At 40.2% G+C, this 24,437-nt stretch overlaps 1 protein-coding gene across 6 annotated transcripts in view; it reads left to right on the top strand.

Annotated features, from left to right (window-relative positions):
- The first annotated feature begins 4,701 nt into the window (after positions 1–4,701).
- Positions 4,702–24,437, top strand: part of unkl (unk like zinc finger) — a 36,713-nt gene continuing 16,977 nt past the window's right edge. For 5 of the 6 annotated variants that reach the window (XM_061231738.1, XM_061231737.1, XM_061231735.1 and 2 more), the window contains exons 1-8: positions 4,715–4,908; positions 5,063–5,213; positions 6,062–6,271; positions 18,801–18,977; positions 21,459–21,592; positions 22,356–22,491; positions 22,624–22,741; positions 23,732–23,816. In XM_061231738.1, coding sequence (XP_061087722.1) covers positions 5,149–5,213; positions 6,062–6,271; positions 18,801–18,977; positions 21,459–21,592; positions 22,356–22,491; positions 22,624–22,741; positions 23,732–23,816 — 925 coding nt within the window. In that variant the 5' untranslated portion in view covers positions 4,715–4,908; positions 5,063–5,148. Of the gene's footprint in view, positions 4,909–5,062; positions 5,214–6,061; positions 6,272–18,800; positions 18,978–21,458; positions 21,593–22,355; positions 22,492–22,623; positions 22,742–23,731; positions 23,817–24,437 lie in introns of all 6 variants that reach the window. The other variant, XM_061231733.1, reaches the window with a different exon arrangement.

Here is a 24,437-nt window from a genome sequence, read left to right as displayed (position 1 = left end):
GTGTCGTCATTGGCGTGATGCCCCACCCATGTCTTAAATTTTGGTCTTGCATTGGTTGAAATTGACTTGCATTGTGTCAAAAATAGCACCCCGCGTATTGTAGCAACGGCTCATGAAAAAATCCGAGTGGCTTTATTGGTGAGAAGTAGGCAAACAAGATTTTTTTTAAAACATCAACAAATGGCAAAAAATATCCATGCAATATGTACGCATTAGGTTTTTATTTTGTATGCACCTGTTAATGCCCCATTACATTGCGACACACGGCAGCTTACATTGTGACAAATGCTTCACGTTTTCTCTCCAAAAAGGAATGGCAGCCTCTCTTACATTACTTCTGGGAGGTTTTCAAAATGAAAAGACATTTATTTTGGATCGGTTCAATGCTCACGCCCCTCTGCTCTTTAAACATTTTTTTTTCCCAGAAATTCAGTTTTGTCTCCACCTGCTGACAGTGAGAACACCCTGTCTTGTGTGCCATATGTCCTGTCCTCCCACCACGTGAAGCTGAACTTTGGTGAAGACAGAACTCCTGTTGCATACAGATTTATGGGGGGTGGAAAGTGCCAAAACCATTGCCTAGGTAATCAATGAAAGCCAAAGGGTCCACACTGTTGTATATGCTGCGCGGTAACACGAACATAGTGTGTTCACGGATAACACACTTTACACTGCAACACCCATCCAATCACGGCACAGAAATCGGGTAAAATTTGCATGACCTACTGTGACTCTCAGAATTATCTTCGTATTTTGTGGGATATGTTCCTTTGAGGACACACAGTATAGTCAAGAAGTATTGCTCAAGCACTGTAAGCAGCCAGTGTGGGCAAGACTGGCCACATTTATGCAAACATGAACTGTCCCAAAAACGCCAATAGCTGTCTAGCTGGACAGACCAATAAACTTGCTAGACTATAGCCCGGAAGTAATCATTATGTGCAGTAACTGACTGCTTCTTAGCGCCTTGAACTCAACACACAGGAGCTACTGGCACAAGGGTGGCATGACAAGCTGTCAGCGTTGCTGTCCTCCCTGGGCTGTGCTTGAGTGTGAAATGGTCATTCTGTAGCAGCTCAATCTAGTGGGCTATCAGTCCCTCTAGCTCCTTGAACTTTAACAACCACTATAGCGCAGCATGCTTCGATGGACCTTCAACTCACGGTCCTCCAGGTACTCTTGAAGTGAGCTGAGGCAGTACCAGAATGAATGACTTCTGAGGGTCCAGAAGGGCAAGGACCAGGGCTGTGACCAGGGTTTGGAGGACCACTAGAACTTTTAAAACTTTCCAGTGAGGGCATAAATGGGGGCAGCAGTGCTAGCAAAGTCTTAATGAAGTGCATGTAATAAGAGGCCCAGGAAGCTGTGGAACTCTCTCTGTGACCTGGGGACGGATCATTCTTCTCCGCCTCTATCTTAGCTGGATCAATGGCAATGGCCTCTCCCCACAAATGTGGCCAAGGAAGCTTGTATCACTCTGGACCCCACTGGCATTTAGCAGGGTTAAGATTGTGGTTGGATTTGCTGACCTGTTTGAACACTAGCCACAGGTTAACTCATGCTGTGTCTCAGCTGGGTGTGTATATTGTCCACATACACAACACATGCTTTGGTTTGCTGGCCCAGAGTTAGTGCCAACAGTTGTGCTGACCTTTTGAATGAAAACTGTAGTCTCAAAATAGCAAGGCAACAGCACCACTGGTGACAAGTCCACAATACATTTGGTACAGTACTTCATATTCATGTTCTTTGTCATGCATGGTGTAAAAACCTAATGTGGGTTTTCCTCTGCTCTGTTAGGACTTTATGAGCTTATATAAGTAGAGTATCAAAGTAGACAACAACTATTTTTCAGCCAATACTTTTTAGTCAGTACTGTCAAAATCCAGATTGTCCATTGCCTTTTGAACACAACGTGGAAGGCAGCTGTTGGATCATGCACCTGCAGCTTCAGAGATGTGAACATACCCTGCTAGATATGTCCTTATTGCTGTGTGCTTTCTGTTTGGCTACAACTCAGGGATTATTTTTTATACATTCAAACTCTGGTACTCACTAGTGTACCTTAGTACCTTTTCACATATATATCATATCTGCCAAACCTCTCCACTCCACAACCTCATCTGTCTATCCTCTACTGTGTAGTTTCTTGTCCCAGTCATGGTGTTTGCCTGTACTGGCCCCAGGCATGGAGGTCAAGACAGCAGAATTACTGCTGATACATATGGAAGACCCACCCCTAGCACATTCCAATGTAATTATTTTTTAATTTAGAATTATAATTGCATGCTTTTATGGTTAATACATGTATTAGCTATATGACTAATTTATATTTGTATTATGGATCAAGGTTGGCATATGGTATCTTATATTCAGTGCTTTGTTGATGTTACACTATAATCACTGTTTTGTGAATGTTATTAACCAGATCTGCCTCTATTGCATAATTTAAGTCACTCTGGATAAGAACATCTGTTAAATGTAATATAATATGTAAATTATGGAATATACATGCACAATGAGCAATTCTGGATAGCATTGACAGCTTATTTGCAACAATCTGAAAGTGATGAATAATAATTCTAATAAGTGCTCAAACATAGACAATCAAGTGGAAATAATATGATGGTTAGACGTGTGGTTTAATGGTATTGATTTCTACCATCATTTTTTTTGAAACACATTGCAAATATTGCATCCACATGTGCTTTGTTGTTTATGAATAATGATGGGTCATTATTGGCATTGTGCCTCATTTTATTTTCTAAATGAAACCGGTTTAAAATTTCAGTTCCAGCAAGCATGGCTCTCTCCAAAATAAGATTATTATTTATTTTAGATGAAGTCTGCTTCTTTGACATAAGCAAGTTCTCCAGGCAATATTTATCTGTGGTCATGCTGCAGGAGAAAAATATCACTGCAGCATGTGTCTTCTGGTCATAGAAGGTGTGTTTAATTTTCATAAAGGAATACCTCTTCAAAATCTGATTGAGTGGCATTTCATTCCACCCACCCACATCCCCCATCCCACCAAGAATAATACTTCTAAGGCACACCCCTCGTGAGCATTACTTTATATAAGTGTAAGGAATTTGATTTTGTCACAGGGAGGAAAACAAGTTTTTCTGACTCCATGAATTTCGATACATATGGTACCAACCTTAAAATGCTAGTATTCTTGGAAGGAGACCCTTCCACAGTCTTGTTACTGACCTGGAAGCATGAGACATTTCTACCACATGGTGGCACACAAATCATTACCATTTAAATTAATGAGATACAAGTAACTTCAAGGGTACAACAGCAGAAAATAACTGAGTTGAATCTTTCAATTTTTTCTCTCTCTTATATTTCAAGTGATGTTCTCTCACCATTGTACTAAACCACTTCCAGTTTCTTTTCACTGTATTACTTTCCCCCATTCAAGGTCATATTTACTTAACGTATTGTAGTTGTTAGTTCAAGCAGGCGTCTTTTGAGATGAGAGATGAAAACAGTCATATCTGTGCAAGAAATTAGAAGTTATATTTTTAAACTCTAACCGTGATACTAGATTCTCAAATTTCATTTGTTCTTATGGTTTTCCATGACCATAGAGAATAACAAAAGGGCTTTTTCCAGTTTCTTTCATCCTGTACTGCTGGACTCATCCAGTTGTGATAGTGGTGTGCGCTATAGTGGTTGTTGTGCAGTTGAATAGGAGATGCCTGAGATTCCTCATTAGGAAAAGAGAAAACAAGGACACAGAAATACACATATTTTACACTTTCCCAAAGGAGTTAGTTTGTCTCATAAAGCAAACAGTGGGCTAAAATAAGAGAAATTCACTTTATGGGAAATACTTTGCTCCCATTAATGGTACCAAAGTTGTGATTTGTTTCTGGTTTCTGAATTTCACAGAGGTATGTATACCCTTGAGTAAGGTATTTATCCTGAATTGCTAAAGTAAATTACTAGCTGCATTTATGTCAAAGAACCATAGGCCTTGCTTGTCGCAAGCAACTTGCACAGCTTACCAAGAATAAACAAGGACACAGTGTAATTGATGTGAAGCACCATGATTGCTAATAGCTCCCCCATGTGGAGAATCTTCAGCCTGCTAAACGTGAGTGAGTGTGTGAGTGAGTTACAAGCAACCCAAGAATACAGCAGGATATTAATGAGGCTTAAGTACCTTACTCAAGCATACAACAGTGCTGCATTTGGGAACTGAACCAACAAAAATGGTTCTCTGACTATTATGGTATAATATATGTTTTTGCCTATTTTTTCCTTTCTTTTTTTAAATATACATACTTAAGATCCACATGGTGTATTGTAGCCTTCATAGTTCTTCCCCATAAGTCCAGGGCTGAGAAGCACTGCTCTAAGATCTGGGTTGAGAACCCCTACTATGGACTTGTGCAGTGGTCTCAAACTGAGTGCCATTTCGGGCCATGTGTGGGCCTATGCTTGTTTTTATTCCAGCCTCAGATCTTGATTAGTATAGGCTATAATTATTTCAGATTTTTGCTGAATTGGGGGTGTAGGTTCGCACATAATCTAGGCCTATATTAAAATGAAATGTGTTATTTGTGCTGTCTAAATAACAACTGTTACTTCTGTGCTTTAATGCAGTTCCATGGATATGACTGAATGACTAGCCTAATTGGAATCAATTAAGGCAACACTCATTGGTTGGAATGAAAACCTGCATACACAGCCGTGGCAACGAGATTGAGACCACTGGACTAGTGCTAGTTCGTTTACGTGGATCTTGGCGCCACAGAGAGACGGTTGGATATTATTGTCTGTGATGATAACATTTATGAAAGCCAGTAATTGGGTTAAAGTGGTTATACCATACTACTGTAGGCTAATCTTAGTGGCAATTACAATTGGAAGCAACGAAAGAGATGGAGAGATTAAGTAAATGCTTGGTGTTACACTCACACGGAATATAACCTTAAGTAGTATTTCTATTTTCTTAGTCTGTTTTAAATACATGATGTTTCTGTTGAAAATCCCGACAAAGCTGCCCCTGTCGAGAACTCAAGCGATGGGTGTTTGTTTATCCCGCCAGTTGCCCATGTTGCTGTGCTGCAGCTGTGGACGCGAGTAGAGTGGAGCGGGCCTTCGCGCAGGCGCCTTTAATTGTTTTGACTGAAAATGCCGTCGGTTTCGAAAACGGCGGTGAGCGCTTCTCCTCAAACAGAGAAACCTACCCATTACACGTAAGTCAAACGATTTTGAAAAGGAATAAATTATGTTTCAAAGTCGCTATTGAACTGGTGCCCATAGGTTAGTAAAGCTGAACGCTTTAATGCAAAGTGAGGTTTTTTAAAAAATGGTGCGCTCTCTTTTGTAGCTCGCTACCCTGCTAGCTAAATTCTTCTGAACGCACGTAGCAGCTAGCAATCAAGCTTGCTAAATAAAGGCACATTTAACAGCACTGTTTTATATTTGATACGTTATTTTAGGTTTGGTTATGAGAACCGTACATTAAATTCAAAGAAGCTGTTGTGTGTTGTTTGTTTGCGTGGTAATGTACGAAATAAGTTGCATTACTTTTTAATGTTCTTCACCAATATCGCTCGGCCTGATTCGCTTAATTTGGCTAGCAGCTATCTAGCCATCTTTCAAGCTAAGTCTGACTGTGAGCACAACTTTACTATTGGACGCACCACCACTTGTACTTATTATAATTTTTGTGGAATTATCGCGCAGAACTATTGAAATTAAGAACGATTTTTGACGCAATGCTTTTTGAACCCTTATTTTCACCAAAAGAACGCCAGTTAAACTTGGTTCTGTTGTGTGCCTAGCATGTTTTACTTTACACTGCAGCTAGCTAACGGTAGCTAGTGCTTAATTTGTTTTTATCGTGACCATCAAGTGGGTAGCCAGCCAGCTAGCTAGCGAACAGATTTTAGCATTGTAGGCTAACTGCTGTGCAGTAACGTTTGGTGATGAGCGAGCTATTGAGGTAACGGTGATAACGCTCATGTTGCAATGCTTTTGCACATACGTGTTTTTATTTATAGAAATGTATATTTTACAACTGGTTTCTCACACTTTGCAGCTATTTAAAGGAGTTTAGGACCGAACAGTGCCCGCTGTTCTTGCAGCACAAGTGCACCCAACACAGACCCTTTACGTGTTTTCACTGGCATTTCCTAAACCAGCGGAGAAGACGACCCATCAGAAGAAGAGATGGGACTTTTAACTACAGCCCAGATGTTTATTGTACTAAATACGACGAAACTACTGGCATTTGTCCAGATGGAGACGAGTAAGTATCGCGTTTTTTTCATGAGTTTGCCCGGATTGCAAGTTGTAGTGTGCGACTTAGTTTTACGTTCATTTCCCTTGGAAAATTTGGCAACTTAGTTGAATGTTTTAAACGTGGGTGGATATCTATTTTCGTTTCAGACGATTAACGTTGGCTACAAAAACACAGTGCAGATCATTATACATTTGGTTCGCTTTCAACGCCTGCCACAACTCGCATTTACGCGAAAACCGGGCAAACTATTGACCTAACTTAAATAATTTAAACAAGCAAAAAATAGTCTGCTTTATTCAATATTCGGGGATTATTTCGCTGTGTTCTGAGACACTATTACTTACGCGGTACCTTCTAAAGACTGGACGACGTTGGCATGTTTAACCGCATTGTTCTCAAACAGACAATTCCAATAGCCCTGGCTCTATTTGACGATAATCTGGATCACGATGTTAACCCACTGATGTAGTGCTCAGACTGCTCTTTGTTATACGGAAGCGTGGCCTACATTTTTGTTTTCCGATTTGGCAAAGCTGTAACGGGTAACTGTTCCCTACTGTCCTTTTTGCTTTGACTAAGTAGCACAATCGAGAGAGAACTAGCGAGTATCCGACGTTATGGATGTATTTCTTGGTTGTAAAAAGATGCTAAATAAGTATTTAAAAAATGCACCTAGCATTTATTTATGGCTTTGCTTTAAGAGAGCATGCACACGCCCCCTTTTTCTCGATTGTGATTGAGCCTGTCCTACGTGCAGCCTCATGTCATTGGTTGATACAATCTGTTTACAATTCTCCAGAATGTGTATCACCTGAAGCTGCAAACCATTGAGTGTAATTGATTTTTCTCCCAAGGTTATGATGTTATTTTATTAAAAAATTGTCTAGGCTACTTGCGTTAATTTTTATTAAAATTGACCAGATGAGTCCTAGTAAACGGACTTTAAAACGACAGTGAACTGAAATGGTCCGTTTTAGTTTGGTAAGGTAGTACGCTACTAATGTGTAGTGCAATTCATACATTTAATTATCGCTGCAATGTGGCTGTTGATAACATCAATCTAGTACATTTATCTACCACTGCACATACACATATTTCCAGGCAAGCTTATTTGTTTAATGTTGCCATGTCTGGGATAGATTGCTTCAGATTATCTGGTTGTGTTTCTTATCTGTATAATGATCTGTTTTATAAAAGTACAATTTTTATTTTTTAAATTTCTCTCCCAAATTTTTTTATGATTTATTATTAAAAAATATATATAACATAACCAATTAGTATCTTGTCTCACAATTTCTTGTTCACCAAAATGCCTAGCTGTATTTTAGTACTATGGCATATTTGCAGCCTTTAAAAATGGCGGTATTGTACAGCGACAAGGTGTTGGTGCATATTGAACTGAACAAGCATGGTTGTAAAAGGGGCAGTTCACTCAAAAATAAAATAGACCTATATTTCCTCTTAGCCGTAGTTCTTTCTATCTAGTGCAATGGTTTTGCTGTGATTTAACATGTTTTCTAGATGGCCACTGCAGCTCTCTCTGATGCAAAGGACCTTAACGGTGACAAAGTTTCTGGCACTCTGTGTCAGATGTTTACATTCGGGAAAACCTCAGTGTGGTTTGTTGTAGACAACTTGTTTGGATTAATTTGGCATCTGCAAGAATATACTTCCACTTGTTTTTGGGAATTTCTCAAGCTAAAGCAGCATTTTAGCCACTACTTTGTCCTTGTCAAAATGGGACACTGAAACTGGAAATGGACTGTAAGCAAGTTTGGGGGAAGACCATTTGTTTCTGTAGTTGCATGCAACAAATGTTGTGCAAATTTTTTTTGCAGTAATAACAAATTTGTATATGATTGGCATATTTTCAGCTGATCATAGTAGCCTTGCTTGTCTTTACTTAAACGCATAATGTGGATCCTTCTGAAGTTTTATTTATGCAAACATGTCCAGTTTAATATGTCCCAGTCGGCAGTGCATTTTTATATGCATGACACCAGTTCACATTCTTTGGTTCAGCTAAAATGTTGTATTCATCCTTGGTGGCACTGAACAGATTTCACAAAGTTGTTAGATCTTGTCAGTTTTGGTGGAATGCAAAGTTGCGAGTAAAAAGTAAACCAAAGTGGATTTGAATACCATGGAGAAGTGCAAGGAAATAATACTTGAAAACCCCTGACTAAGGGCTTCTTGTGAGAGGACCACAGTAGAAGGAGCCATGTCACAAAAGAGAGGAGAGTGTTAACCTCTGAGCAGCAGAACTCGAATGCACATCTGGAAATAGCTGTTGCATGTGGGACAAAGGTGCAGCTTGCCAGACTTTGCTACAGCAACAGTACAACTTTTGACTGGTTATTTTTTCCATCTTGTCAAGCTTCCAATTTGAATAGGAATGCACTGCTCTTTTCTGGTTCTCAGTAAGAAGGCACCAAGCATGTACAGTAGGAAACGGTGCGGTGTGCATAGGGTTCTGGATATTCTGCAAATGAGCAGGTGGTAAAAACATTAATCAAAACAAGGATCTCACACTTGTAAAGTGTTACGCTGGTTTATCGCAGAATATTTATTATTCCTCTTCATTAGTCATCAGTGTTGGGCTCTCTGTCACGGTCTTGATAGAACACGCTTAATATTGAATTTGCATACAAAAGACTTAAGACTGCTAGCATTAGCATTGCAGCATAAAGCTTCCCACCAGTTGTTGGGCTGTAATTTATTTTCCTCCCAAAAACAGACTTCAAATTAATCTGATAATAAATAATGGCACCATTGATCTTGAATTGCAGTAGCCTTAGTGTTGCTTTCTTCAGCTAGTTACAATATGGTCAACTGCAAACAATGACTCAGATCAAAACATGGGCATTGTTTCATTAAAACAACTAAACTCACCATCCTTTCAACCAAATGTTCACAAAGTAAATGCATAGAATAAAAATAAACTAGAAAAAACTCAAGAAATATCCACTGAGTAAAAATAAAATAAAAATGTGGATAATCAATTATCAAATATAATTTCAGCTATTTTTATGATACATTTACATTTACTGAGTCTCAGACTTATCTCTTTGCATTTTTCCTGGTAGTTATTTTCCCCCTCTCAACAAAACTACTGTTTATTCTGGTCCATCTTTCACCCTATAGAAATGAAATTGGAATTGCGGCTGATGATGGTGTAGCAGTGACTCGTAGATAAACATTCACACACTGTTGATTCATGACCCTTCTGGGCAGATGTGTATGTTTACATTCGGGCTGTTACATGTATATTCGATCTTCGAATCATTAGAATATGTACATTAATTTGCCATGTTTGAAAGAGAACATCAGAAATCAAAAAAGAAACTGGTTTTCATTTCTTCTGCCATAAACTCAACTGCATGTTTCAGATGGCTAAAATGCGCAATATGATTTTGTAGGTAATTTAGTTGGCAAAAAAAATACTTTAACCAAGAGGTGAAATTGGTAATGTTTGCAACTCCATCACCATCGCTTCAGATGAAACTTCTATTTACATAATGTTAAAACGATAACCGTATATAGCTATCCAGTGAACTTACCTTACCTACACTTATCACAAGCTAACTTGGTGTCTAAGAAAACAAACTGCATATTACTAACCGTTATGTAAGCGATAATACCCTATGGACGAGTCAGTTATGGGGAAATAACTGCCCGACAGGGTATGGCTTGATGCAAAGGGCATTTATTTCCTCATAACTAACTCGTTCATAAGGTATTATCCTGCTTATACCACAGGTAACTTGCCAAAGTAATGTAGTATGGACATTTTTTTTTTTTTGGTTTATTGCCAAAATAATGGCAAGCTATTTGACTCTGTATTCCAGAAAATATGCTCTGCCCCCCCCCCCCAATTGGGCTGCCACTAGTCATTCCTTGGTAGCCAAGAAACTGTCGATTTCAGTATGTAACAAATAAATTGTTCAGCCAACTGAAAGCCATTAAGTTAATAATGGCGTAAAATAGAGTTGTGAGGTTTTGTCGACCTCTGATCTCCAAGAGCAGCTGGTGTTGCAAGGAGCAATGTTGCATCTGCTTGTGCATAAAAGCCCATGTGGGCTTGCAGCACCTGGCTGTCCACTTTGGTTTTTATTATTGAAGTGTCTAGTCACCTTTGCTCAGAGGGCTATGATTGGTATTCATTGTGAATACTATTTGGGGAACTACTATGGCATGAGATGGTGAGTGGGGTCCTTCTGCAGCTCAGTTTTTATTGCTGTGTCCCTCACTAACAGCAGTCTGACTTGATGCCATCCTGTCTGTTGCCATAGTAACTGAACATAAGCGCTGTTGCTGTTTTGTGAAGATTATTCAGCTACCCTTGTGGTATGATTCTGTACAGTTTGCTTCTGAACATTTCTCTAAAAGGTCTTATTGGTTATTGATTTATGTGATATATATATATTTTTTTTACTCCGTGGTCACCCAACACTGCAAAGCGTCAGTATTGTTATTCTCTGTCTTATCCTTTTTTGAATAGGCTGTTGCTAAATAAAAATAAAACCGTTTTGTTATGCCACGATGCCTATGTTTTGTCAGTTTTCTGAATTCTATTAAATTTTGTTTTGCTGTGATAATGGCTTCACAAAATGCAAATCTTTTTAGACCATTTTGCTAATTACTTAAAAATCAAAAACTGATTTAACCTCATTTAACACTGAACAATGACAAATTTTTTGTTATTTTGGTTCTGTACTCTAGCGCTTTTGACAGGATTTGTTTGAATGGATATGATGACAATGTGGTTGAAGTGCACACTTGAGGATATTTTAACATAATGTAGAATAAAGTGATAATTGTTTTATACTTGGTCACATATCCTTTGCATGCAATGACTGCTTGAAGTCTGCGATATTAGACATCACATAATGCTGGATATCTTCCCTGATGATGCTCTCTGCTAGGCCTCTACTGAAGCCATGTTCAGTTCCTGCTTGTTTCGGGGACTTTTTGCCTTCAGTCTCCTCTTCAGCATGTAAAATGTCTGTTCAATTGGATTCAGATCCGGTGATTGACTCGGCCTGTCAAGGATTTTCCACTTGGTCCATGGTTCCTTCGCTATATAGTGTTCTCCAGTCATCCACCTCAGTGGCCTTCCTCGGTCTACCTGGTCTTTTAACATAATTCAGTTCACCAGTTGTGTTTTATGTTTTCTGGTTGTCCATTCGTTGTCTGTAAGAGTGCAGTGTTGAGGGCTGTCACTCCCTTCCCGAGCCAGACATATTTCAGCACTGATCGCCTTCATATTGCCCACATCTTAGAACAATTGAAGCTGTATTCAGCAATGAAGATGAAATTCAGGGGTGGACATTCAGTTCAGTTTTCCATTGGCCATCTGGGCCTGTGGCTTTTCAAAGTTACTGACCCATGCAATGAACCTACTGACCCATTCGCAATTATCTAGGTTTTAATGCTGTGAAAGTAGCACAAATAACTAGCAGGGTTTTATGGTAAGCATTTTTTTCAAGGAGCATCTGTACTTCTCAACTGAAAAACATAGGCGCACGCAACATCACATCTAGGTGCACAAAGTACAGAGAGGTAAGTATTTGGGCACTGGGCTGTTTTTTTTTATTTTTTTTAATAACTTTTTTTTTTTGTCCTGTTACTCTATAAAGTATCTTTGGGACTTCTGTGAAAGGCGCTATACAAATACAGTCGAACTGAACTTATGAAACTATTTTTAGACTTATGTTTGGACACTCATCCTGAGCGACATACCCATGTGTATACCCATAACCATTACATTACATGTTATTTGGCTGATGCTTTTATCCAAAGCAACTTACATTGCAGGACACAATCCCCCTGGAGCAATGTCTGCTATGTGGGCCTTGCCCAACAGCTATGCTAATCTTATCGTGGCTACACCGGGGATCAAACCACCAACCACTCACTGGCACCCAGTCATGTTCCTTAACCACTACACTACAGGCTGCCCAGTTTTAAGTGCTAAGAATACAAATAACATAAGGCCTAGATTTTATACAACTACAAAGTCCTCAACAGTCAGTGAGAGGTGGATTGACGGAGAGGACTTAGCAGGGATGTAAAGAAGCTCAGTTTTGGCAAGGTTGAGCTTCAGGTGGTGGGAAGTCATCCACGCAGAGATATCAGCCAAGCAGGCAGAGATCTGTGTGGTGACTTGGGTATCGGGGGGGGGGGGGGGGGGAGGAAATAAAGAGTTGGGTGTCATCAGCGTAAGAATGATAAGAAAAGCCATGGGAAGAGATAACAGAACCAAGAGACATGGTGTATAGTGAGAAGAGGAGAGGCCCAAGAACTGAGCCCAGTTTGTAGGGGGTGAGGGTCAGAGACTGAGCCCCTCCAAGTCACCTGGTAGGAGCGACCAGAGAGGTAGGAGGAAAACCAAGCGAGTGCAGACCCTGTGACACCCATCCCAGACAGCGATGAGAGCAGAATCTCATGGTTGACTGTATCCAAGGCGGCCGACAGGTCGAGGAAGATGAGGACAGAGGAGAGGGATTTGGCTTTAGCAGAGTGGAGTGCCTCAGTGACCGCGAGCAGGGCAGTCTCAGTGGAGTGGCCACTCTTGAAGCCAGACTGGTTGGGGTCATGGAGATTGTTCTGGAGAAGATAAGTGGACAGTTGGGAGCATCCCACAGATTTTCAATGATATTGAAGTCTGGGGACTGGGATGGCCATTCCAGAACATTGTACTTGTTCCTCTGCATGAATGCCTGAGTAGATTTTGAGCAGTGTTTTGGGTTGTTGTCTTGTTGAAATATCCAGCCCTGGCATAACTTCAACTTTGTGACAGATTCTTGAATATTATTCTCAAGAATCCGCTGATATTGAGTGGAATCCATGCGACCCTCAACTTTAACAAGATTCCCAGTACCGGCACTGGCCACACAGCCCCACAGCATGATGGAACCTCCACCAAATTTTACTGTGGGTAGCAAGTGTTTTGGAATGCTGTGTTCTTTCGCCGCCATGCATAACGCCCCTTGTTATGACAAAATAACTAAATCTTTGTTTCATCAGTCCACAGCACCTTATTCCAAAATGAAGCTGTGCTTTTGCATACATCAAGCAACTCTGTTTGTGGCGTGTGCGCAGAAAAGGCTTCTTCTGCATCACGCTCCCGTACAGCTTGTGCAAAGTGCGCTCTATTGTTAAACGATGCACAGTGACACCATCTGCAGCAAGATGACCTTGTAGGTCTTTGGAGGTGGTCTGTGGGTTGTATTTGACCGTTCTCACCATCCTTCGCCTTTGCCTCTCCGATATTCGTCTTGGCCTGCCACTTCTGGCCTTAACAAGAACTGTGCCTGTGGCCTTCCATTTCCTCACTATGTTCCTCACAGTGGAAACTGACAGCTGAAATCTCTGAGAGAGCTTTTTGCAGCCTTCCCCTAAACCATAATGCTGAACAATCTTTGTTTTCAGGTCGTTTTGTGGCCCCCATGTTGCCACTCTTCAGAGGAGAGTCAAAGAGAAGAACAACTTGCAATTGGCCACCTTAAATACCTTTTCTCATGATTGGATGCACCTGTCTATGAAGTTCAAGGCTTAATGAGCAATGGGTGCCCAAATTTATGCACCTGTCTAATTTTGTTTTGATGCATATTGCACATTTTCTGTTAATCCAATAAACCTCATTTCACTACTGAAATATTACTGTGTCCCTCAGTTATTTGATAGATCAAAATGAAGTTGCGGATCCAAACACCCAATGATTTATACATGAAAATAATGGAAATGGTCAGGGGTGCCCAAACGTTTTCATACGACTGTATACAAGTGCCATTACAGTCTATGGCATATATAAGGCTAATCATGGTGGTGAGTTAGGGAGGGAAAGGTGTAGCCTGAAGAGATGAGTCTTCAGTCTGCGCTTGAAAGAGGTCAGAGACTGCTGTTCTGACATCCACCGGGAGACCATTCCACCACCGTGGGACCAGGACAGACAGCAGTCGTGAGCGAGAAGTGCAGGTGTGGGGAGGCGCCAGACGGCACGAAGTGGCAGAACGGAGGGGTCTTGCTGGTGTATAGGTCTTGATAAGTGATTGAGTATATACAGGGGCTGATCCCTTAACTGCCTGCTACGCAAGCACCAAAGTTTTAAATTTGATGCGAGCCATAACAGGCAGCCAGTGGAGGTTGCTGAGCAGGGGGGTGACATGTGAATGTCTGGAACATTGATTACCAGACTGGCTGCAGCATTCTGGATCAGTTGTAGGGGTCTGATGGCAGATGCTGGAAGGCCAGCCAGCAGAGAATTGCAATAGTCCAGGCGGGACAGGACCATTGCTTGGACAAGGAGCTGAGTGGAGTAGGTGGTGAGAGGGTCGGATTCTTTGGATGTTGTACAGGAAGAACCTGTTGTCCATCACCACTCCCAAGGTTTTATTTAAAAAATAAGCAATCTCATGAGTAATTCCACTATTCCATGCTCATTACTGTCTAATATAAATGGTTATCCTATCGGAGGTTGTATTAGATTACATTTTTATAAATTCGCATAGGAAAATACATGCAGCTGAATGAAGAAGTCTGGCAGGTGTGTAGGGTCTGATAATCTTTTGGAGGTAAGCTGCGGCTGACACCTTAACTGCCTGGAAAGCCAGCACCAATATTCTGTTAGTGGAGGGAAGTGAGCCGGATGGTGACGTGGGAGTGTCTGGGAAGGTAAAAGACCAGACAAGCTGCTGCATTCTCGATGAGTTGGAGGGGTCTGATGGCAGATGCTGAAAGGCCAGCCAAGAGTGTTACAGTAGTCCAGGCGGGACCGTACCATCACTTGGACCAGGAGCTAGGTTGAGTAGGGGGTGAGAGGGGCGGATTCTCTGGATGTTGTAGAGGAAGAATCTGCACGCCTGGGTCACTTCCGCAATGTTCTCAGGTGCCCATCACTCCGAGGTTAATAGCACAGGGCGTTGGCATCACCGGGGTGTCCCTCAGGGATTATTAGGCTGTTATGTAGCTCTAGCTAGGTGTATCCCATGATGGTGTAACGGGTAGCAAAAGTTACTAATGTTTGGTGAAACTCGCTAGAATCATAAACATTAGTAAGCACTTGAGTTACTTTTTTGTAAACCTTGCGGTAGTAGTCTAGCTATTGTTATTCTGGCCAACTAATCAGTAACGTTAACTGTTAGATGTTGTTAATGGCAGATATTGTATTTCCTACTCAATGTTGGCTATATGATTGCATTTAACCGAAGATACTGGATTATACTTCCAAAAATCGTCTTGAGGTAACGTTAATGTTCATTAATTCAAGCCGATGCTGCCAGCTGGGACGCTTTTCTAATGAATGGCAACAGTCGCCACAGATGGCATGACTCCTGGGTATTTCTCTAAGTTTTGCTAACGGCTAATCAATGATTGTTTATAAATGTTAGTGAAAATCGAACAAGAAAATTCCAAACAATCTGTTTGCTTCAGCTACTCTAGTAATTTGGTTTGTTTGCCCTTTTGGTAGACAATCATTCCCATCAGGGGAATTATCTTGGGTAATACGAAAGGTGCTGATACAACCCGTCTTTTCTGTGACATTTGTGGTCTGGGTGGCTCTTCCTACCATAAAAATACTACATTGGTAGCATCAAAGAAATGTATTGCCTAATGGGCCAGTAGTGTGCGGGCCAGTGACTTTGAAAAACCACAAACCCATATGACCATTTGAAAATTCCCATCATGATGAAGGTTGTCGCTAATTATTGTGAACTGATTATAGAAGAATTGTAACCATGGTCAAAAATGGGAAGGTCAACCAATGGCAATTTTCTTGATGCATTCTGCAGCCCATTTATTCCTCACTATCTAACCAATTATTAATGAACCCTTATTGACATTAATCAACATTTTCACAACTTTTTCTGATGCCAAAGTATTCTGCATTGAATAATACAGTACTGTGCAAAAGTTTTAGGAAGGTGTGGAAAAAATGCTGTAAATTAAAAATGCTTTCAAAAATAGAAATGTTAATAGTTTATTTTTATCAATTAACAAAATGCAAGGCGAGTGAATACAATAAAAATCTAAATCAAATCGATGTTTGGTGTGACCACCCTTTGCCTTCAAACCAGCAATCAATTCTTCTAGGTATACTTGCACACAGTTTTTGAAGGAACTCGGCTAGTAGGTTGTTCCAAACATATTGGTGAACTAGCCACAGTTCTTCTGTTGATTTAGGCAGCCTCAAATGTTTCTGTCTCTTCATGTAATCCCAAACAGACTCGATGATATTGAGATCAGGGCTCTGTGGCTCCCTGTTCTTCTTTACGCTGAAGATAGTTCTTAATGACATTGGCTGTATGTTTGGGGTCGTTGTCTTGCTGCAGAATAAATTTGGACCCAATCAGATGCCTCCCTGATGGTATTGCATGATGGATAAGTATCTGCCTGTACTTCTCAGCATTGAGGAGACCAATTCTGACCAAATCCCCAACTCCATTTGCAGAAATGCTGCCCCAAACTCGCAAGGAACCTCCACCATGCTTCACTCTTGCCTGCAGACACTCATTCTTGTACTGCTCTCCAGCCCTTCGGCGAACAAACTGCCTTCTGCTACAGCCGAATATTTCAAATTTTGACTCATCAGTCCAGAGAACCTGCTGTTTCCTTGGCCGACCACTACGTCTACGGTCCTCAATGTTGCCAGTTTTTTTGTGCTTCAACAGAGCTTGGACAGCACATCTGGAAACCCCTGTCTGCCTTGAGAGACCTTGTTGATGTAGTATTACTACCTTGGGTCTTGTTGCTGTGCTCAGTTTTGCCATGGTGACATTAAATTGTCTTCAGCAACCTCACCTTGGAAGCAGAGTTTGGCTGTTCTTTACCCAGTTTTAACCCTCCTACACAGCTGTTTCTGTTTCAGTTAATGATTGTGTTTCAACCTACATATTAAATTGATGATCATTAGCTCCTGTTTGTTAAAATTGGTTAATCACACACCTGACTATATGCTTACAAAATCCCTGACTTTGTGCAAGTGTACCTAGAAGAATTGATGCTGGTTTGAAGGCAAAGGATGGTCACCCCAAACATCGATTTGATTTCGATTTTTATTCTGTTCACGCACCTTGCATTCTGTTTATTGTTAAAAATAAACTATTAACATTTCTATTTTCGAAAGCATTCTTACTTCACGGCATTTCTTCCACACCTGCCTAAAACGTTTGCACAGTACTGTATATATATATGTATATGTATATGTATGTACTTTTTTTTTTTTTTTTTTTTTTTTTTTTTTTTTCCTCTCTCCATGAGTGAAACTTCCCAACATAGAGGCAGCATAGGCACAGTGCCACTGCTGGATTTCTGGCACTGTTGCTAGTTTTTCTTCTTTTTTTTCTTTCTAAGCTATGCTTAGAGGCATGGGTCCAAAGGCTCAGAATAACTTTGTTGAAACAAGCGAGTAAAGCAGTGGCCTATATTATATTGCAGACAATGTTTTCCTCTACTACTATTTGCAGAACATTCTTGCTATTCTCATTTAGTCATGAAATTGCTTGAATGATTGTGCTCATTTACTTCCATTTTTCAGTAAACTTTTAGTTCAGTGCAGTCTGAGTATTTGGACAGTGACACATCTAGCAAACAAACAGTTGAAATAACCTAAATTGTTTTATTTTATTTTTTCAACTTTTAATTTGAGTAGTTTTACATCCATATTGGGTGAACTGTGTAGGCATTACAGGTTTAATACATGGTCACCCCATTGTTAACCAAAGTCAGCACTTCACCTCCATAGTCATTTCTCAATTCAAATTCAGTGTGCTGGTGTCCAGAGTCAACACTACTGTCGCTGTACATAATTTCTTTGGTAATCATCGGTTGTTTCAGGGAGCTTTATGGGAGTCTTTGTGGCGTTGTTTGCTACCCAAACTCCTCTCTTCTGAGTGGTATGAGTGGTGGGTGACTGGCTTTATGGTGTGTGTGAAGATTCAGCTGTAAATTATGCTGATACAGTATGGAGCACATTTGTTGGGCTAAATGGCTTTAACCCCTTATGGGCGGATGCGACCTGTGCGTTACATCTCCCAGATGGATGCGACGCCAGCGATTTATTTGATCATAGGACCGTTTTTCAAGACGCATGACCGTTGAAATGCATTGTGATTCCTAGGCCTTTCTATGTGTTTTATATTGGGTGCCTTAGTCCATGATAGGTTGAGTCCTCTAGGGTCTGAAGTATCAAATTAGCCTCAAACAATTATGCTGATTCCAGACATGAAATAAATTACAAAAAAATACTACTGCAAATTTTCTTGTTGAACATTGGGAAAAACATTCAGGATAATTTCGGAGTGGTTTGAGGCTCATTTAATACCTTGGACCCTTGATGACTTAAAGCCATGTTGAAACCAATATGTATAAAAATGCCTTTATTAAAATCTGACTGCACTTTAACCACATATGTTAATTACAAATGCGCAAATAAATAAATGGTGGGTCCGTCCCAAATGTTACCGAGGGCACTGTAAATCTCTTGTTTACTTATGGTCTGAACATTGCATTTCTTCTCCTTTTTTTTTATCAGTTGCCCGTACCTGCACAGGACAACTGGTGACACAGAGAGAAAGTACCATCTGCGCTACTACAAGACTGGCACCTGCATCCATGAGACAGATGCCAGAGGGCACTGTGTGAAGAACGGGCTCCACTGTGCCTTTGCTCACGGTCCACATGACTTGCGACCCCCGGTGTATGACATCAGGTATGTTCACCTGTCCCCAAAAAGGTGCACTGCTCTTTTGCATGTCCACTATGCATTCGTTTGGCTGCTGCCCTTTGGAAGCTTAGCTTTTCTTAATGGAACCAAAATGTCACCGTCGATACTTCTCTTTGCATGATCTGTGATGCAATTATGTGTTTGTTCAAGCAGTCAGTGTTGTATTTATTTATGGAGGAACTTGAGTTGTGACACATTTGTCAGCTTACATTTCTGCTCAGTATCTTTCGTGACATTGTATGATCTCTGAGACTCTCTTTCATGACCCTCAATGTAAGGGTGGGTGAAAAATGATTTAAATTATGTAACTTATGGGCCACAATATGGATTTGTCTATATCGGTAGAGAATGGATTATGATGGCTACCCAGCATCAGTGGAAACGTTTTGGTCAGAAAACATGTAGGTGGGGCTTTCTGAGGGGGAAAGCAAGCCTGCAATGTAGATAATTGCTCTTTCAGTATTTTAATAAATAATAATGCCAGCAAGCTGCTTTCATTTTGTACAGTGGTTTCGTATTTAGTTTGGCGTTTTGCCTCTGCAGCTAGAATGCTAGGAATAAAATACATGCAAGGTTCAGACAGTAGGGGGCAAACAAGTTTAGTTTGTTACATATTTAAGTTCCATGAATATGACATTATTTGCATAATACAAACACACAATCTCAGCGTTTGCATGAACTGTGATAGAAATATGTGTTTGTTCATGCAATCAGTGTTGTATTTATTTGTGGAGGAACTTGTCTGCTCTTTATTTTTGGTGACATTGTATGATCTTGGGTGCTCTCCCACTGGCTGCAGTTTTTCTGCTTTTCTTTCATGACAGCATAGTCCTCAATGGGTATTTTAAATGCTACATTTCCAAAGGTTAGATGCCAATGATAGACTGAATCCTATCTGGATGGAGTCTGCATAAGCTGCAAGAAAAACCGCAGCGACTGAAATGGGAAATGAGAATTTTCTGTATGTAAACACTTGTAATTCTTGTCACAGCAGAGCAGGGGAATTCCACGGCCATTTTATTCTCCCTGAAGTTTAGGCCAAAAGGGGGAAGTCACCCATGGTGATGATGTAATCCACTCAGCATGAAACATTTCAGCAGTTCCAATGAAAGTTAACGACCTGCACAGCCATGTTTGATATGTTAAAAGGATCAAAAAATATTTCGTGGTGCATGAGAATAATTGTGCTGCAGCCTGTTTGATCAGACCAGAGCAGACTTTCTGCTGTTCAGAAAATGAATATTGAGTTCAGAAAACTTTTTTAACTGGAGCCTACGTTTAACATACATTAAAATGTTCCGGAACTTTTCAATACATGCATTACATATTGACAATGTATTTTCATATCAGAGTAGGATGAATAGTCTGCACATAATTACTGACAATTACCTGAGTCACTTTCAAATGGTAGAGAAGTGAGCAAGTCCATTGAAATGCATTCAAGAAGAAAGAGCAGATGGATTCAATGAATAATCTTTTTAGCTCGATTAGTGATGATAATTGCACAGTGTTTTCCTGTCAAAGCATTTATTTGTGCCCACATAAGGTTCATTGTTTATGGCAGTCTTGAGTGTCTTGTGCTCTCATTCTCAGAACACTTTTCATTCCATCACCCACACATTGGCCCTCTGGATACTGCCTTTTCATAAGAAAAATTATTCAGCAATCACCACTACTGTGTTATGTTCTATTGTCAAGTTATTCATCAGTAAACCACTGTCATGCTCTTTCTTAAAGGTTTTCATCAATAACAAGATGGCTGTCCATGAAGCTGCAGTGTACATTTTGCTTGTCGTACATCGATGTGTCCATGTTGTTGTTTTTTTTTCTTCTCCTTTCCCTTTTTCCTCGGTTGTGCTCAAATGGAGCATCTGAATAATTGAATACAGGATTTGGTACCAAGCTCACTTGTTTTTATTTTTTAAATACTTTCCCTATGCTTTCAAGATTAAATTGTAACAACCCATTAATAATATATGTATTTTAATACCAGTTGCACATTGCTTAAAAGTCATAAAAATCTGAACCGGAAATCTAAATTTCTGCCAATAATAAAGGAGGTCTTGTGCGGACTGCCAGTTGAGTGGCAGTGATGTTATTGTTAGAAGAAATTATTTTCTGCAGTTGCTAAGCAACAAGTGCAGATTTCACTGAAGGGAAGGACTGGCTGTGGATCGGTGTCTCCTGCGGCAGTATGGAATGGCAGTTACAATGCTTGACTCTTGTGGTTTGTGGGTTCTAATTTGCCGTCTTCACCCTTGAGCAAAGTATTCAATTTCAGTCACTTCAGTCCAGCTGTGAAATCCTGTTAAAAATATTCAAAAAGTTTGCCAGATCTGCTGAGGAATCAGGTGCTTGTAATACCCATTTGAAATTTGTTCTTTCTTGCCGAGATACTATTGCAACGGATATGTATGGTATATATATTTCTCCTGATGGTTCATGTACGCATGGTTGTATTCCCAGAGAGATCCAGGCTCAGGAGGCTCTTCAGAATGGACAGCTGGGCACAGGGGAGGGGATCCCTGACCTGCAGCCGGGAGTGCTGGCCAGTCAGGCCATGATTGAGAAGACTGTCACTGAGGACCCCCGCTGGCAAGGTTAGGAACAGGCCTGTGTATGTCATCTTATCATGTGTTGCTGATTTGATAAGAGCAAGCAAGCTCTGGGCATCTAAAAACAATTTTCACACAGAATTATGCATACTGAAATTAGGTATGTCACAACTTTTTTCAATGTCATGCTTGGTTCCATTTTTTATAGATTGCAGCCAAAATGAATAAAGCCGATTTAGTTACTTTTGTTTTCAGAATGTGTACATGTCTAATTAAGAAATGCACTGGGTAGAATTATTGGCATCCCACAAGAAATAGACAATATAATTGAGCAAGTATTTTCTGTGCATTGCTGGTTAGGGGTTCCTACTGTAGATGTGCAGAAGTTTCCTTATCGGCCTTAGGATGAGTCACCCAGCAGCCCTTCGTAGTCGTAGTGCCTGGTGTGGTATGGGAGTGGCACTGTGCCAGTGCTCTGTGGCCAGCTCTTGTGCCAGCAGCCCCCGGCTGGTCCAGCAACACCACCTGTTAGAGGAGTGGTTTGCTTTCTGAAGTTCTTTATTTCAGTTTTAGTTTGTTTTTGATTGGCCTACAATTGTTGAGGATGAAATGACTGATTCATTTAAAAAAAAATTTATTGCATTTGATCTTAATTTTGGTTGGAACCATTTCATGGAGTAGGGGGGAGGGGGTTGTAAACAAAGGGAATATGGTTGTTGAATAATTTGTTTTGACTTTGCTTTGTATGCAATTTTCTACAACTTGAGCATGTGGTAAAACCTATGTATGGGTCCCTCCTTGTATCTAGATACCAACTTTGTTCTGGCAAACTACAAAACGGAGCAGTGCACCAAACCTCCACGTCTATGCAGACAGGGCTACGCCTGCCCACACTACCATAACAGTAGAGACCGGAGAAGGAATCCACGCAAGTTCAAGTACAGGTAGGAAGTCTGTTTTCATTCATTTCTTTTCCGTTATGACTATTATTTTATCCTGTGGTTGCATCGCAATCTGTGGAAATGATTTCCTGAGTGAGTGTTGTAATGTTGGTGTAAATGTTACTGTCACGGCAGGTCGACACCGTGCCCAAATGTGAAGCACGGGGACGAGTGGGGAGAGCCCTCAAAGTGTGAGAGTGGAGACAGCTGCCAGTATTGCCACTCCCGAACCGAACAGCAGTTCCATCCAGAGGTCAGTGGTCAAGAGCGTCTTTCATGGAATTTGGTTTCTTCTTATCTTGAGAATGCATTTAGTTTCTTTAAAGACTCGGGACGGTGCCAGTTACAAAATGGCACTGCAAGCAGCGATCCCTTTGGCTATGAACTGGCCACAATGCTGCAATTCAATAACCCATGCATTATAGCATCATATAGAGCACCATACAAATTGAAAAAAGTCTGTATAATAAATTGGATAAGCTGCAACATATTTCCACAGGACTAACAAATACATCCATGGAAAAAACTGGTTTTCTTGAAATGCATAAAACTTTATTTCAAAATGGCATAACATATTTTGGTAAATCTTATGTGGAAGTGTTGCGTTTTAAATGAAATGTTTTAACTTGTCTGTCTTATGTTTGATTTAAATGTGGGAAAACATAATTGCTCTGCTCTGATGTGCCAGAGTACACTACAATTGTGCAGTATCAACAAAAGATAAAATCTTGTATTTATGAGATCTCCTATTGGTTGAAACCTCAGCGTGTTTCGATGCAGCTGCTTTCAAAGAGATTACAAATTAAGAAATAAAATAAAAGTTTTACAATTTAAGTTATACAATCGTTTTCTTGGGAAAATAAATAGTCTATGATCTAAGTTTCAGACTTCTACCATGAACAGTAAGTTTGTTATTCAGTTTCGAAAATTGGACAATAATTTGGAATAATACATTTGCAGTAATCTATGCCATCTTTGTGTGGGTGTCTCTGCCAATGGCCTCAACAAATCTGGCAAGAATTCAAAATGGTCTGGCTGATGCCTGAAGTATAGTAGATGCAACAGTCATTCTTTGTGATGGGTAATTCCGTCTAATTTGTGATGACCAAATGTGAGCTGTAGCAATGCTTTCACATTCCATTTAGAATTTTTTGGTTCTTTCTTTGCACATATCAGTATAATTAAATTATATTCAATGTATCACAGTCAACACTAAGTGCACTTATCTGTTTTTGCTTTGCAGATTTACAAGTCCACAAAATGCAACGACATGAGGCAAACTGGCTATTGTCCCAGGGGGCCTTTCTGTGCATTTGCACATGTAGAGCGTAAGTGTTATTATCTTATTGTCTGGTCAGACAGGTCTTGTTTTTCATGGTTGCCTGAACTGTTTGTCCACTTAAGTAGTTTATTTTATGGGATAGGCTTGGCTTTAATTTGGCAGTCTCAGATGAAATACAATGCGTGGGGAAAAGGGTGGAGAGGGATTTCTGTTCTTCTTTGGAATTGAGCGGGTGACCTTTTCATCTTTCAGAGGGAACTTCTCTGTGGTTTTCTCATAACGGAACTCCTGGAGCTTAGGGCCATTTAGTGGAGATCCCCATGCAAATGCAAATGAAACATGCTGTATAGCATGTTTTCAATTTGTTGGTTAATATGTCTTTTCTAAAGCTTTTGTAGCCTAGACATGTACCCATTTAAAAGTCCGTCAATTTTGTATTTTGATTCGGTGTAATTTATCAAATACAAAGTGTCAAAAATATATCACATAAAAAAATAAAATAATTACCTGAGTTCATAACATAAATGTCAATCTACAATGCAAATATTTTCATTTTACTTTCAAATCCCGCCTGAATTTCGAATGTCAATTTGCGAGTTTTGTACAAGCATGCTTCTATATGGCCCCTTGTGCCAGCTCGAGAGAGTGATGGTTCTCCTCTGAGACA

This window comes from Conger conger, chromosome 2, assembly GCF_963514075.1.
Source record: "Conger conger chromosome 2, fConCon1.1, whole genome shotgun sequence".
NCBI lineage: Eukaryota > Metazoa > Chordata > Actinopteri > Anguilliformes > Congridae > Conger > Conger conger.
This window is presented reverse-complemented; position numbering and strand designations above follow the sequence as displayed.